The sequence below is a fragment of the Podospora pseudopauciseta genome, chromosome 1, assembly GCF_035222475.1.
Source record: "Podospora pseudopauciseta strain CBS 411.78 chromosome 1, whole genome shotgun sequence".
Lineage (NCBI taxonomy): Eukaryota > Fungi > Ascomycota > Sordariomycetes > Sordariales > Podosporaceae > Podospora > Podospora pseudopauciseta.
This window is the reverse complement of record NC_085892.1, coordinates 7,041,008-7,054,780: the sequence shown is the minus strand read 5'-3', so window position 1 is coordinate 7,054,780 and position 13,773 is coordinate 7,041,008. Positions and strand designations below refer to the sequence as shown.

Genomic DNA, 13,773 nt, shown 5'->3' with positions numbered 1-13,773 from the left:
GCAGAACAGGGGGTTTTCGCTGGTCGGAACCACTCCTTAGGACGCCGTGTCCAATGACGAGCACCGCCAACCATCTTACACTTCCCATCCTCATCAGAACGATGCAAGCTGTGTGGAGGAGCAGCTACAAACTATCGAATTCCGAAGCCTCTCGAGTTGCCTCCATCGACCCCCTTGGAACTTTTCCTTGGAATGCAACCAGTGACGCTGGTGATCGCAGCCGACAATCAGCTCAGCGTGTAACCGCAGCGGGGTATCATTTTATCTCGTTTCTGCAATATATCTATCTACCTGCAGCTCTGGGTTGTCAGTACGGGGAAGAGATGAGATTAGAAATCTGTACGTCTACCGCCGGACTCTCCAGTCCCTTGCATCGATATTGGACGGAGAGTGATGGGCTGATGACAGATGGCGCACTGCTCCTCCCCCACCGACGATCGATGTGAAGGCTAGGTTGAGCTCGCCCGGGAGATGTGAGATGTACCGATGGCGGGCAATATGTTTTACTTCCCAGCCAACCGGCATCTCCGAACCAGAAAGCCGGTCTGCAGATGACGAATAGAAAACAATCTGACAGGTCAAGCGGCTCGAAAACACACTTGACATCGACGACAAGCCATCATGAACATTGAAGCATCGTTCAAACAAGATATGTCATATCTTGGCGTTCAACAAACCCGACCTCAAGCTCTTGGAGTTGTTGCGTTGTGTGGCCCCCGCGGTGGGGTTTTAGAATTTGTTTTTATGGCGACCCGTGCCGTTTCCCCCTGTTCGAGTCGTTGCGCGATGAAATCTTGAACGATTTGCCCGTGAGGTGAGGTTGGTCCCATGCATCAGGCAAGGGGGAGGGGGAAGCGGGGAGAGGCGATAGCGTGTGATTGCGCCCGTGGAGGATTTGCACACGAAAAAGGGGCCCTGGTAAGCCGTAGTCATAGCCCCGGGGGGGTCAAAGAGCCGCTGGTTGATGCACAAGCAGGGAGAGATTTTATCACTTGTAATGCTTCCGTTTCCAACATAGGAGAGGGGGGAACATCGATAGCGACGAAGTACCATGGGATTGTTCAGCTCTGGGGTGCATTCATCTGACAGAAGATGGGATGAAGTGAAGAGAATGGAAAGTCGGACGAAGCCAGGGCAATTGACTTTCCGCCTGGTCTCCAAACTGTGCTGAAATCTGGGGCGAGGAGACGTTGGCGGCTTTAGTTTGGAGCGTGCTTTTGAGGCGGGCCTATCTTGTTCTATTTTCTCCGGCCCAAACTCCAGGTTCGACACTCCTGGTGTTTATCGACGCTCTGAGACTACAGAGATGGCTTATTTGTCACTGTTTTCCACTCCGCTTCAAGAAGCGGAATTCCAACGGTGAAGTGTGGGCACTCGGCTTTGATGGTGAAATTCGCTGGTGGATTGCGCCGGAGGCCGGAGTGCAAAACTTCTCCTTCTGGAAGCCAGCCGCGGTCTGATTGGTTGACCATATTCAACGCTCCGGGCGGGCCTCCACTTGGGGGCACCGAGCTTACTAATTAATTCCTCGGAAGCGGGGCTTCCAACGGCCGAAGCATCTCGTCCGGTGTTTGAAGGCCTCGAACATTGTGCCTGCTGGTGAGTCTCCTGTCAGCTGGAACACTAGTCGAGAACCTGGGTTTTGCTGATCCAGAACGACATCACAGCTCACCAAACCCCCGCATGATATTTATAGAAAAAAACTCGGTTGTCGATCATACATCAGGTGATGTTTTGTCCAAAACAGGACCGCGAATTGTTTTATATAATTTCCAGCTCACAATCTTGGGATATTCTCACACACTGCGTCGTATCTACACCGTCCACTCTTCAGCCGTCATGTCCAAAAAGCGGTGTCGAGAGAGAGAAAGCAGATTCGTCGGAAAGAACGGATGGAGAAGCCACTGGGAAGTTCAGAATCCTATCTTTGTACCACACCGACCCGATTTGCCCGATTCTGAACTTCTGCCAACTCATAGTACCGTGTAGTTGGGCTTGTCCCATCTGTGCAACAGAGGCGATGCTGCGATACGTTGCTCATCTTGGTCCAGCCGCCGTCAGAACGGGATCTCGAGGTTGTGTTAGCATCTGTGTCGCGCTGAGCGTGGTACTGAGGGGTAAGTGCCAATCTGTCCTCCAGCTTCTCTACCTTCAAGATCCCATGGGAAGCTATCGCCGAAAACCCAATCTCGCAGCAACACCGTGAAAGAGAGACAACCAGGTTCGAGATATCTTCAAATCCGGCCCTCCTGTTTATCAGGAACGGTGGCGCAAATTGATGGCGCGTGGGCGGAAAGACGCAATGGTTCGATCTTGACCGTCCCCAGACCCCTTGGCCTGGGGTCGGGCAACCAATCCTGTGCCTCGGAGACGTTGCACTCGGCGCCACAGAGCGCCTAATGGCCCGTGCTGGCGCGTCCGTCCCTTGTCAGCCCATGTCTCCCGACGCCATCTGAAACGGCTTCTGTTAGGGACCGAGAATCTCCTACGACACTGGACAGCGTCTGCGCAAGCCCTCATACAGGCTGAAGCAGGCGGTTGACTCGCTGCGGTGGAGCAGAATCAGCTGTTTCTTGTCGCAGTCAAGCCCATTTCTCTTGGTGCATTGTCGCCCGGGCTGGGAGTTTGAAGCACAATCTGGCATTGTGGTAGGCTGAGCCCGTCTCAGTTGCGCTCCCTTTTGGGTCACCTCCTCCACTCTGCCAAGGTCCCTTCTCACCATCTCCCTCTCCTTTTGCAACCTCTCTCCTTTCCGTTTCCCATCTTCCGCTGGGGAAAGGGTGTCCTATCTTAATTTTTCGTTGTCGTTTGTTGGTTGAGGCTAGACCCTCACAGTCTCTCATTTTTTCTTGTTGCTTGTGTGTTCTGTCATTCCCTTTGGGTCCGCCTCGTGTACGTTTCGACGACAATTGCTCGCGCCGAGAGCTGGAACTCGAGAAAACCTCCGTCGCTCGATGCCGAGACTCGAAATCATCACCATTCAACTTCGATTCGAACCGTTATTTTAATCAACATTTTTTTGGGGGGGTGCTGGGATTTGCAGGTCGATCTCGCCCGTGTACGCTCATTGCAAATATTTGACAACCACGTACATACATATCACAAAGGACGAGACAAATTGAAAAGGGACGCTGGCCGTCAGTTATATACCGAAAATTGAAAGGAGAGACCTTGGAGGAACCGAAAACCGAGCTAGTTTCCCCGAAAAATAGGTTGCTCGCGAGCAGCCAACACGCAACAGCAAGATGGTGAACAAAGTACAAGCAGCCTACGTGGTGGCAGACGGCCTCTTTCTTCTGATGGGCATCTTCATCATCGGCTTCTCAGTAATCGTCGGGAACATCAGGGATGAGATTCCAGAAAACGGGAGGCAGGCGGCCAGAAATCTTCTGTATCAGAGGTTTCCCCTCACAGCGGGCATCGTGAATGCGGTCTTCATTTTCCTCACATTTATGGTCACCCTACCGGGACTGGCGACGCAGTCTCGCGGGTGGCTCAAGCTGGGCGCTTACATGACGACGTTTTGCGGGCTCTTCAGCATGATTCTTGGGTTGTTCCTATGGATCTTGACGCTGAAGACAAGAGAGGATTTTGCGCCGCTTTATTGGGCGCAACCGGCGAATGTCCAGCAGCTTATGCAGGCGGAGGTACGTTTTGTGTTTTTTTTTTGTGTTCATCAACATGTGACACTGGAATTTCTCTTACTGATTATGAAATAGTTCAACTGCTGCGGTTACTTCAACAGCACCTCCCCCGCGTTCGTCACTGATGCGACCTGTTCCAGCCCAGCGGCCGCGGCTCTCGTGCGCGGCTGTGCCACACCCATCACCTCGTTCGCCAACATCTTCCTCGACAACATCTTCACCGCCATGTTCGGCATGGTCGGTATCGACTTTGTGTTTGTCATGGCGACCGCCTGCCTGCTCAAGGACCGCAAGGAGAGGGAGAGGTTCAGGCATATCGATGAGAAGAGCGGGTATGGGAGGATTTGACGCTATTTTTTCTTTCGGCAATGGAGTGCTGAGCCGCCTGGGCCGCCTGGGCCGCCACGACTCGCCAGGATTGAGACGATGACGATCGAACAAGGGATGGAAAAAGGGTCCGCTTCTGGGTTTGCGGCTGGTGAAAAGAAGAGAGGGAGGAGAGCGTGTGGCGAGCAGCGGCTTTTTGCACACATCACACCATTCATTCTTTGGCAGCATCATTGTTGGGCTGCAAAGTCTTACTTTTTTTTCCTAGCTTTATGTTACATACCATATACCTTTTTATCTCTTTCTCATTTTTTCGGAAATTTCGGTTCATGATCCCCCCCTGTATCGTTTGTAGATGTTGTCTGGATGGTGGATGGTGCGTGTAGCTGGCTGTCTGCAGTTGTATATAATTATGTGTTTGGGCAAATGACATCTTTATGTTTGCAATGTCGACTGTCTTATCTCCTGTCCTTTGGGCTACCAAGGGTAGGCAGTAGCGAGTTACACCCTGCCCGCCCACGCCATAGACAGAATAATAGAAACTGTACGTGGAATCAAGGCCTTGAAAGATAAGAGACACGTCCTCGACCATCTCTAACGCCCTTTCAAAAGGTCATCAGACGTATCCATCATCTTGGATCGTCTCTCGACTATTTTCAAGTCCCCATCACAGACATTGTTCATCATGCACGACCAACCAGGCCTTTGTCAAACATCCACACAACAACACAACAAATCCTCTTGTTCCCCCCCAAGAAATATCAGCATCATTCCATCCATCAGTTCCCATCAGCGTGCCTCCATGTCTCTCCAACCTCCTCACCTAGGTACCTTACTTTTCTTAACTTCCTATCCACAACTTCACCTTGACCAAGAATAGCCCCTCTTCCCACCCAAACTCACCGTATGGTGACTCATCTTGGGTTATGTCCACTCACCACACAAGTCAGCAGTTAGCTAACCTCCCCATAGCCACCCTTCCTCTACCCTCAAAAGCCAAGTCCACCCCACTTCCCACCCCCAAAACCTGTCTCCTCCGTCCAAACCCCGGGGCCTATGCCGGACCATGCTGGTGGATGGAGCGTTGCGGTAGGAGGGCGTGACCTGTGTATTTGTCCCGGATTTGTGACGGGTCAAGGTGGTTGGTGGAGGGGGCCGGCTGTGTTGCGCCATGCCGGCTGACAGACGGCGGGTGGTGCTTGCGGTTCTCGTTGCATCGTGCTGGCTGGTGAGTTGGGACAGCCGTCAAGTATGTTCGGCCACTCCCATCATGAGGTTGAAAGCTGATCACAACCAGGAGGAGTCTGCGAGGGACTCGGTGTAGGTTCTAGCCAACGCCTGAGATCACTCGCGTTGCCTTGTAGGTTTTGACTACAAGCTTCTTCGGGGGTCCTCTCGTGGTGTCTGACCCTGATGATATCTTTTGAGTTGGCGAATTCCAAGCCAGCAACTGTTACTACTGACACACAGCAGACAGACTTCGTAAGTCAGCAAACAAGATAGCCAACAACGACTAATCCCGCATCGAATGATGCAACTCAAGATAATGCATTTCTGGATATACAACTGAATTCAAGCAAAACTAACTCAACCCAAAACCCCTAATCAACGCCGGCCATGAATGCTTTCCTTTACACTGGCGGTGGTGGAGGTTCATCTTGACCACCCACAAGCCTCCTTGCCCCAGACTCAGATCTACTTCTCCCAGCTCTTGGATCTCTCGAAACACTCTCCTCATCTCTATATGTTTCCACAGGGGTATCTCTATACGATTCTCCTGCCCCACCGCCCCAAGTCGCCGAATCCTCCGTCGTCGGGAGAACCGGCGTGGTACTAGCAGACCTACTGCCGCTGCCTTTCCACCACCTCATCTTCCACAGGTTCCCCACCGCATCCTGTAATCCACCGCCGGAGGTCTTCCTCGATGAGTTCCTTCGTGCGGTAAATCCCGGAAAGCCAGTTGACTTCCTTCTTCGCCTAAAGTCCCTCCTTGGCGAGGCTGACGAGGGTAATAATGGTTCCGTATCTGCTGGTGCATCGCCCAGAATGGGAAAGTCGGTCACACCCCTCCTTATCGCTTGACGGGCAGCGATTGTCTCCCTAGCTGGCAGCGTAGTCGACCGCCGTCTGTTCAAAGCAGGGGGTATGGGCTCTGGTGACTCTCTGTCTTCGAGCTCGTCCCAGATCTCCGCTCGTTCTGTCCAGCGGTTGGAGACTGTCCTCATCGAGCGTGCCGTTGGCCTTTGTCGTTTTGGCATGACCAATGGTGATACCGGCGGTTGTTCAGCAGGGGTTTCCAAGGAAGTACGAGCTGGCTTAAAAGTTTGGTAGCTGCTGTAATGTGGTGGCGGTAGCGGCCGGGCTTCTTCCTCATCCCCAAGTGCAGAGTGAAGCAGGAGCTCTTCCTCCTCTTCCTCGCCGTCCGTGTCCTCCACAAGGCCAAGACCAGGTGCGAGTGAAGACTGGCCGACACCAGGGGTATGTTGCTCGTCGCTGAGGCGCCATGACAGCGCGAGAACGCCAGATAGTAAAATAGCTGTTCCAAGGGCGATGAGACATGCGCGGAGCGGGCCTATCAGGTCTGTCTGACGGAAATAAATCAGGCCGTCCAGAATCGCGATAATGTTATAGACGCAGAAAATCAAGGGGTAAAGCACCGACGTCGAGACCAGCTTAAGCCCCCGATGAAGATAGTAGAGTTGGCTGAGGGCCAACGTGACGAGACCCAGAACCAACATCCACGACTGCCAGTGTACAAACTGGTTGTCCCCATCGACAATTGTCCTGATGATGAGCTCCACAGCTGACTTGGCAACCAGGAGCGAGTGCGCAGATAGTATGCCACTTATGCATCCATACGCAAAACCCCTTGCCAGACGAAACCGTGTATCCTGCATCCATGTCGTAAAGTGGCTGACGAATTCTGTTGCCACCGCAATAGCAATCACTATTACCGCCTGGAACGACATCCAAATCACAAACGGCCGCCTCCCAAGCAGATCCAGCAGCTCCGTAAGCGTATGTGTCGGCGAGGGAATCGCCCCAAATATAGCAATCAAGACGGCGCCGCTGCAGACCAATAACGTCCCCCATAATGACCACCTCGTAAACGGTTCTCCGAGTATCAGGGTGGCGCAAATCGAGTTGAACACCAGCCCGGAAGCTTGTAATGTCGACAATACCGGCAGAGGGAGCATTGATATTTGGATAGAGCTCCCCAGCACGTTGGAAATGATAAACATTCCCATCCCCAGCTGCCACCTCCTCCTCCTGTAGGGCGGGCGCCTAACATCGTAAGGGCCCTTTTCGTCTTCGAGAATATGCGATTTTCGTTGGAGTGTGAGACCCAAGCTCTGAACACTGGTTGATAGAAGGCCGACTATAATGCCGAGCTGTCACCAGGGAGCTGTCAGCGACTTTCCTGCTGCCAGGTGTTTCCCATCATGTCGGAGGACAACTTACAGCAATACTCCCGCCAGGAGACAAGCCGCCTATAAGCCCCATTGCGCCAGTAGACAACCAGTCCTGCGGCGGTTCTCGAGGGCAAGTAAACGGTGTCCTATTGTGTTCGCATGGGCAATCGTTGTGGTGCTGAAATGTTGGGATGGGCAAGAGGAAAATCGGTGGTTAGGATTCGGATGGAACTAGTCGTAAATCGTAGCTAAACTGGACAAAAAGGGAAACAAAAAGAAAGAAAAATAGACGAGGTGCCCAAAGCCTGTTTACTCGAAGAATGTATCGAAAAGGTGGTAGGCGTGGAAACTCCGAATCGTGGGCCGGCGCTTCGTCGACCGTTTGCGTTGGGAAAGAGTTAAGATGCTGTATCTGACCGCTGCCAGGAAACGTCACTCAATGACGCTACCAGTTCCCGGGCACTCGATCAGAAGGGAGCAATGGGGTGTTTGTTGTTGCAGATGGTTTGCAGACAGCCCGGCGTATGAGTGTTTCTCGTGTCGTTCAAACCCACAGTGGCCGAGGTCGAGGCTGGCTTACGGGGGGACTGCGATCTTGAGGCACGGTGTTCTGGGCCTGGGGAAGAGAGGCCACTAAAAAGGCCCGGCGCTGCTCCTGGTTGCGGTATGAGAGCTGTGAGACCACTGGGCCACCGCGGTCGGGTTCAGCAAGTTGTTTGCCGGGAACGGTCAGAGATGTGGTTCGCAAAAGCGGCGCATCGTGGATCTGGAGACAGTTCGGACACGAGATGAGCGGGTGAGCAACGATTCGCAGACGAAACGCTGGCCTTTCTCCCCGTCACTTCCACCGTGGGGACATTCGGCGACAGTGGACAGGGACAGGCCAAGACGCAGCTCAGCTGGGGCTGTCGGTGCGTGCCTGCATCATCACCAGACCTGGCATACTTGGGCACCAGCCACATGTGCCAGCACATGCCAACACCAGGTGGCATTGTGGCTTTCATCCAAGCTGTGGCTTGACTTCCCGGTCCTTTATCTTATCAGTCCGAGGTGGGGGATGCAACGCGTGGCTGGGCTACTCAAGCAGACCCACCATTGCGAGCTCCTTGACCAGTTGACCAGGGGGGCGGTTGCTTGTCAGCAGCTGTTGGTTCCAATGACATCGCAGGAGCCACAGCTGCGCGGCACCGCAACCTCGCATTGACTTTCTAATCGGCAATACCACTGCCTAGAGACATACAGCTACATTTCCCTGTGAAGGCTCACATCATCATAAACCTCCCCGCGCAAGCCTATCGAGATCATCTACAGCCGCGGCCAGGCCAGAGCATATCGCATCCTCTAAACGACCCCCCTCCCGCTTGTCCTTGCGGAACCTGTATCACATAGTTCCCTACGACTTCCAACTACAAAACCGCCCATCATGTCAAGTATTCACGCCTTGTCCGACGACCAGGTATGTCTTCTGGTTCTAGAAGTCCCCAAAACATATCACCTTTGGTGCAGCATCACCGCTGGCTGCAATGGGGTTCAACACCACCCAAAGGAGGGGAAGATGGCTAACGCCCCTCCTTCCAGGTCGGACAAGAACTCCGCAAAATGACCGCCTTCATCAAGCAAGAAGCCGAAGAAAAAGCCCGCGAAATCGAAATCAAAGCCAACGAAGAATTCTCCATGGAAAAGGGCAAGCTCGTCCTCCAGGAGACCGACGCCATCGACGCCGCCTACGCCAAAAAGTTCAAGCAGGCCACCATGTCGCAGCAAATCACCAGCTCCAAAGTCGCCAACAAGACCCGTCTCCGCGTCCTGGGTGCCCGTCAGGAGTTGCTCGACGACATCTTCCAGGCGGCCGAGAAGAGGCTGAGCGAGGGGACCGAGGACAAGGGCAGGTACGAGGGCATCCTCAAGGATTTGATTCTGGAGGGGTTATATGCGATGAATGAGCCGGAGCTGCAGATTAGGGCGAGGAAGGCGGATTATGAGCTGGTCAAGAATGCGATTGAGAAGGCGGAGGGGGAGTATAAGGAGAAGACGGGGAGGGAGGTCAAGGCGACGATTGATGAGGAGAATGAGGTTGCTGAGGGGAGGTGAGACGCATTCCACCTTCTATGGTTTCAGGACATCTGCTGACATGATATCATTTACGCAGCGCCGGTGGTGTGATCATTGTTGGTGGCAACGGCAAGATCGACATTGACAACACTTTGGAGGCCAGGCTGGATCTGCTAAAGCAGAGCGCCCTTCCCGCCATGCGCAAGGCTCTGTTTGGCGAGAACCCCAACCGCAAGTTCTTTGACTAAACTTCCTATTCCTGTTTATGTTTCTTTGGGGTAGGGTTCATGACTGAGTAGTAGACAAGGAGGAGGTGGCGGATAAAGTGTATTGTTGTTTCTATGATTCAACGTGCGTGTTGGTAGTGTTGAGCAAGCCAAAGTAGCATGGCGTGCGCGGGTATCAAGAGTTTGTATGTTTATATTACAGGGGGGGGGGGCGTTCTTTACCACGAAACCACAAGGAGGAGCAAAGCAATTCAAATACCATGCATCAACACCTACATAGTTGAACTATGACCTGCAGTGACTTTCCCCTAAGGAGTCGACGGCTCAGTCTTGGCCTTATTTTTCTTCCTCAGCATCCACTCCGTCAGGGAACTCTGGTTGACTGGCTTTTTGTCCTGATCCTCCTCGTCCTCGGACCTGAAAATGTGACCCACCGGCTTTGCCCTCGTCCTGATCACTCTCAGCAACATCGCCTCAAAGTCCTTGAGCTGCGCCTTGGCCTCCCATTTAGACGAGTGAGCCGCGCTGCCATCTGGAATCTGCGAGTACATGTTCCTCACATGGCGGGCCAGCAGGTCTACTTCGGCGTTGAACTGCCTGTGAGCGGCCTCGTTTGTCCCATCCTGTGGGGGGCAACCGTCGGCTACTGCGACGGCGACCATCTCGGACATGGCACGGAGGTTGTAAAACTCTTTGCTGTGCCTGTCGATGATGAAGTGCTCCGAGTACTCCAGGAGGTCGAGGACGGACTGGATGGAGAAGGTTTCTTCTGGTCTGGAGCGGGCGCGTTGGGGTTCGTTGAAGAGGAAGGTTAGGGCTAGGCGGCGGCGGAGTTCGTTGAGGCGTGGGTGGGTGAAGGGGAGGGAGGAGATGGCGAGGGAGCGGAGGGCTGGGGAATGGGTGTGGGAGTAGAGGGAGTCGGTTACGTCGCCGCACTGGGAGGGGGGTTAGTGAGTAGGCTGGGAGGACAGGAAAGGGGGAGAGCCTTACAAAATTGTTCCAGGCTTCCCGGGGGACGGCTCGGACTATGCGGGGAAGGCAGTCCTGAAAGTCTTGTGCCACGCCTGGGTCGTCGCGGACGATGTTGTCTATTCCTAGGCGGAGGAGGATAACCATGGCTTGGGTGAGGGAGGGGACTGAGAGGCCGTCGGCGGTTTTTGATAGAATGCGCAGGACGGTTTGCAAGGGGGTCCAGTCTCGTCCGGAATAGGGGTACTTTCTTAGCCAGTTGCCTTGATCTTGTTGAGAAGCTGGTGCAAGGGCGTGTTTGGAGGCTCCAAGGTCTCGAAACATCTGAAAGATAAGGTCGGGATCCATGACCCGCGCTGCCTGCGCTGGACAGACTCCAAGAAGTCTTACATACTCTTCACGGAGCTTTCTAGACTTTTCGTGAAGGGCTTCATCCAGAACCCAGAGGAAGATATCATCTGGTAGATCGCCCTGTTTGCTTTGGATGTAATAAGGCAGCCCATCTTCGATTATTTCCCGTCTGCCTTTTTCCTGAGCTAAAAATGACCATGAGCCCGTAGCCCTAGCTTCTGGGAAGCTTGCCCTCGCCGTAATAGAGGCGCCGTCGTCGACCTGAGTCTCTTCCTCAAAGAAATACCACTCCGGCCTCACCTCCAGCGCTTCAGTCCTTTTAACAGCGAGAAGTCTCCTCCCTCTCTTAGCCTCATCCTCACTGCTGTCTAGATCCGGGAGAATAGCCTCCATGGCATCGCGAACGCCAGTGATTGGCCTGGCGCTGAACGAAGATCTGTCCTTCCTTGTTGGGGAGCCTTGAGCCATGACAGCAGCAAGCCGCTGCTGGCTCTCATTCAATTTTCGATCCTTCTCTGCATGTTCAAGCAAGGCTTTGATGTCGTACCTGTGCTTTGTGTTGATTGTGAGTGGTGATGAGCAGGCCTCGACAGCGATTCTCTTTGCTTTTGGAGTTGCTAGCAGGGTAGAGGCCGGAGCTGGGGCCGAAGGAGGGAGAGAGGTGAAAAGGTCAGGAAACGCATCAGCGTCTGAGTCGTCCGAATCATCCTCTTCATCATCCGAGCCTTTGATCACTTCATTCCTGTCTCTAGGTTTCCTGACCGGTGGCAGTGACGAAGAAGATGAGCGTAGTGCTGAAGAAGGCGGTAGCGGTGAGGAAGAGAGTGAGCGTAGGGCTGAGGGTGGTGCTGGTGGGGGCGGGGATGGTGATTGTGGTGGTGGTGGTGGTGGTGGTGATGATGATGGTTTTTCGATTTGGGGTTGTTGGGGAGGGCTCGATGGATCCTCCACTTTTGGCTTAAAGAAGCTTGTGATAAAGATATTACTCGACATGATGAAGTATGAAGTCGCTCTGTTACTTGATTGGCCGAGTTCTATTTCCAGTGTCTCGAGATAATCGTGATAATCGAGATAATCGTGATAATCTGAAGCATCGCTTTGAAAGGGTGCCTTGGCGAGGCGCGTTCAGTGGACGCGTTTACAGCATATTTCGCGCCTTCCACTTAAACTATGGGTGAACACCTTGGTCTGTGCTCGGCTTCTACACAGTATGGAACAAGACAAGAAAGCCTAAACCCCCATATGTGCATACCGTATTCCTTATCTCATCCTGACGGTGAGAAAGCGCTGTAGAACACGGTGCGAAACACGAGAGGCTGAAACTCAAACAACACTGCCTCGGGATACTCTACAATCAAATCATTTGATTGGCCGAATGTAAGGTCAACTGTCTACAGCGAGATGAGTATGTATGATAAACCGCCGCCGGTTGGCACGGAGTTTCTCAGAGAATGTCTGCCTTTCGGACTTTCACCGTGTTCGGGGATAGAAAGGGGGGCTGGGCCGCCATCTGGCATGATGCCAGCCCGCTCGGTTAACTCCGTGTCTGTTCCTTGGAGACCGAGTTTCGAAACAATGGGATTGTGTCTTCTGGGATAGCTACCGTTCCAACTCTATTTTCTGGTAAAGCAGTTGAGCAAACCTCACCATCCAGGTAAAAGACCCCTATTGATCCACATTTAGGGCGGTTAAGTGAGCAGAGAGGTTGCGGAAGGCCACGCATAAGTTTCGGTGCTGACTTCCTGGATTGCGATGAAACCCAATCCAGAGATCATCGACAACGGAACCTTGAGGTGCCCCATGAACTGATTGGGCTGAAGACTTCTGACCCCTGGGGCACAGTTTGAAAGGGGCTGATGTCTCACCAGTCCTGTCCCATCATGATGACATCGTCGGGAGCTAGTGATACAAGGCAACGGTTTTTCTCACCCGCGACAACCCTTGGGGCCGAGAGTTCCCAGAGGAAGTGGCTGAGGGTAGGGTCCGGTGCCGAGCATGCCGTCAGGTGGTGATCGATCTGATGGGTGAGGTGAGTGCGCAACTATTTAGGTATTCTGGTAGGCGTGGCGGGGTTGAAGAAAGCCCGCCATGTGCCATTCATAGGCAGCGTGGCGCTGCCAACAGTCTGATGCCCAGTTTCGGTCCGTGTCGTGATCTGAAGCACACACTGTTCGGTGTATTCACCAAGGCCGCAACAACATCTGCGCTCTTGGTGTCGGATGCGATGGTGTCCCCAAAGGCCGACTTTCCAAGTCCGCTAAGCCGTCGGAGAGCAAAGAGTTGGATAAAAACCGCTAGGCGAGTTGTGCACGCCTTCTTGGCCAGCCGGGCTGCGTATGTAGCGTCGTTTTTTTATGCTTCGATGCTTCCAATCGTCCAATAGCTATTCTTCGCCGATCTAAGTTGCAACGATGTCGGCACCCCGGGTTAAAGTCAAACTCCGAGATGGCGTACTGTGCGGAGACCGAAGCAAGCAGGCCCAGTAGTCTAGAAACAAATTCAAGATAGTTGTAGAACTACAAGATAGAGGGCTGAGAAGAAGGTTAGGATCTTGTACGTGCACCATGTGCTGGAATGCCCATGGCTCTTTGGCTTCTTGTTCGGCTGGCGCGGACACACTTTTCGTGTGTATGTCCAAACGTCTGAAGGGCGCTCATACGGTCCATGTCTTGCAGAGGATCGTCGACCGCTTCGAGGCCCCAAATTGGAAGTTTCCTATGAGTCTCCGCTGCCCCCACACTGAATTTACTAATCCACATGGACGTTGCAGCACATGGAAGGCGGTGTTCA

General features: G+C 53.3%; 4 protein-coding genes across 4 annotated transcripts; 2 read left to right on the top strand and 2 right to left on the bottom strand.

Annotated features, from left to right (window-relative positions):
* Positions 1 to 3,245: 3,245 nt before the first annotated feature.
* On the top strand, positions 3,246 to 3,992 carry QC763_119270 (uncharacterized protein; the record flags this gene model as incomplete). Its single annotated transcript, XM_062908512.1, has 2 exons — positions 3,246 to 3,647; positions 3,720 to 3,992. The coding sequence occupies 2 exons, from the start codon at positions 3,246 to 3,248 to the stop codon at positions 3,990 to 3,992; spliced, it is 675 nt and encodes a 224-aa protein (XP_062771620.1).
* A 1,492-nt stretch (positions 3,993 to 5,484) lies between these two features.
* QC763_119260 (uncharacterized protein) lies at positions 5,485 to 8,345 on the bottom strand. Its single transcript, XM_062908511.1, has 2 exons — positions 7,434 to 8,345; positions 5,485 to 7,363 (listed from the first exon to the last, which is right to left on the bottom strand). The coding sequence occupies exons 1-2, from the start codon at positions 7,473 to 7,475 to the stop codon at positions 5,603 to 5,605; spliced, it is 1,803 nt and encodes a 600-aa protein (XP_062771619.1). The 5' UTR covers positions 7,476 to 8,345; the 3' UTR covers positions 5,485 to 5,602.
* Positions 7,871 to 9,938, top strand: VMA4 (V-ATPase V1 sector subunit E). The gene is made up of 3 exons (XM_062908510.1): positions 7,871 to 8,840; positions 8,963 to 9,471; positions 9,534 to 9,938. Exons 1-3 carry the CDS (start codon positions 8,808 to 8,810, stop codon positions 9,682 to 9,684), a joined length of 693 nt encoding a protein of 230 aa, XP_062771618.1. The 5' UTR covers positions 7,871 to 8,807; the 3' UTR covers positions 9,685 to 9,938.
* Positions 9,712 to 12,105, bottom strand: QC763_119240 (uncharacterized protein). Its single transcript, XM_062908509.1, has 2 exons — positions 10,654 to 12,105; positions 9,712 to 10,598 (listed from the first exon to the last, which is right to left on the bottom strand). The coding sequence occupies exons 1-2, from the start codon at positions 11,974 to 11,976 to the stop codon at positions 9,972 to 9,974; spliced, it is 1,950 nt and encodes a 649-aa protein (XP_062771617.1). The 5' UTR covers positions 11,977 to 12,105; the 3' UTR covers positions 9,712 to 9,971.
* Positions 12,106 to 13,773: the final 1,668 nt, after the last annotated feature.

Bases quoted from the DNA above. Each gene is read 5' to 3' on its own strand.
- VMA4 (XM_062908510.1), top strand. From the start codon at position 8,808: ATGTCAAGTATTCACGCCTTGTCCGACGACCAG. The intron at 8,841-8,962 runs GTATGTCTTCTG...CCCTCCTTCCAG, and splicing joins ACGCCTTGTCCGACGACCAG to GTCGGACAAGAACTCCGCAA. The intron at 9,472-9,533 runs GTGAGACGCATT...TCATTTACGCAG, and splicing joins AATGAGGTTGCTGAGGGGAG to CGCCGGTGGTGTGATCATTG.
- QC763_119260 (XM_062908511.1), bottom strand. From the start codon at position 7,475: ATGGGGCTTATAGGCGGCTTGTCTCCTGGCGGGAGTATTGCT. The intron at 7,364-7,433 runs GTAAGTTGTCCT...CCCTGGTGACAG, and splicing joins CTCCTGGCGGGAGTATTGCT to CTCGGCATTATAGTCGGCCT.
- QC763_119240 (XM_062908509.1), bottom strand. From the start codon at position 11,976: ATGTCGAGTAATATCTTTATCACAAGCTTCTTTAAGCCAAAAGTGGAG. The intron at 10,599-10,653 runs GTAAGGCTCTCC...CCCCCCTCCCAG, and splicing joins GGGAAGCCTGGAACAATTTT to TGCGGCGACGTAACCGACTC.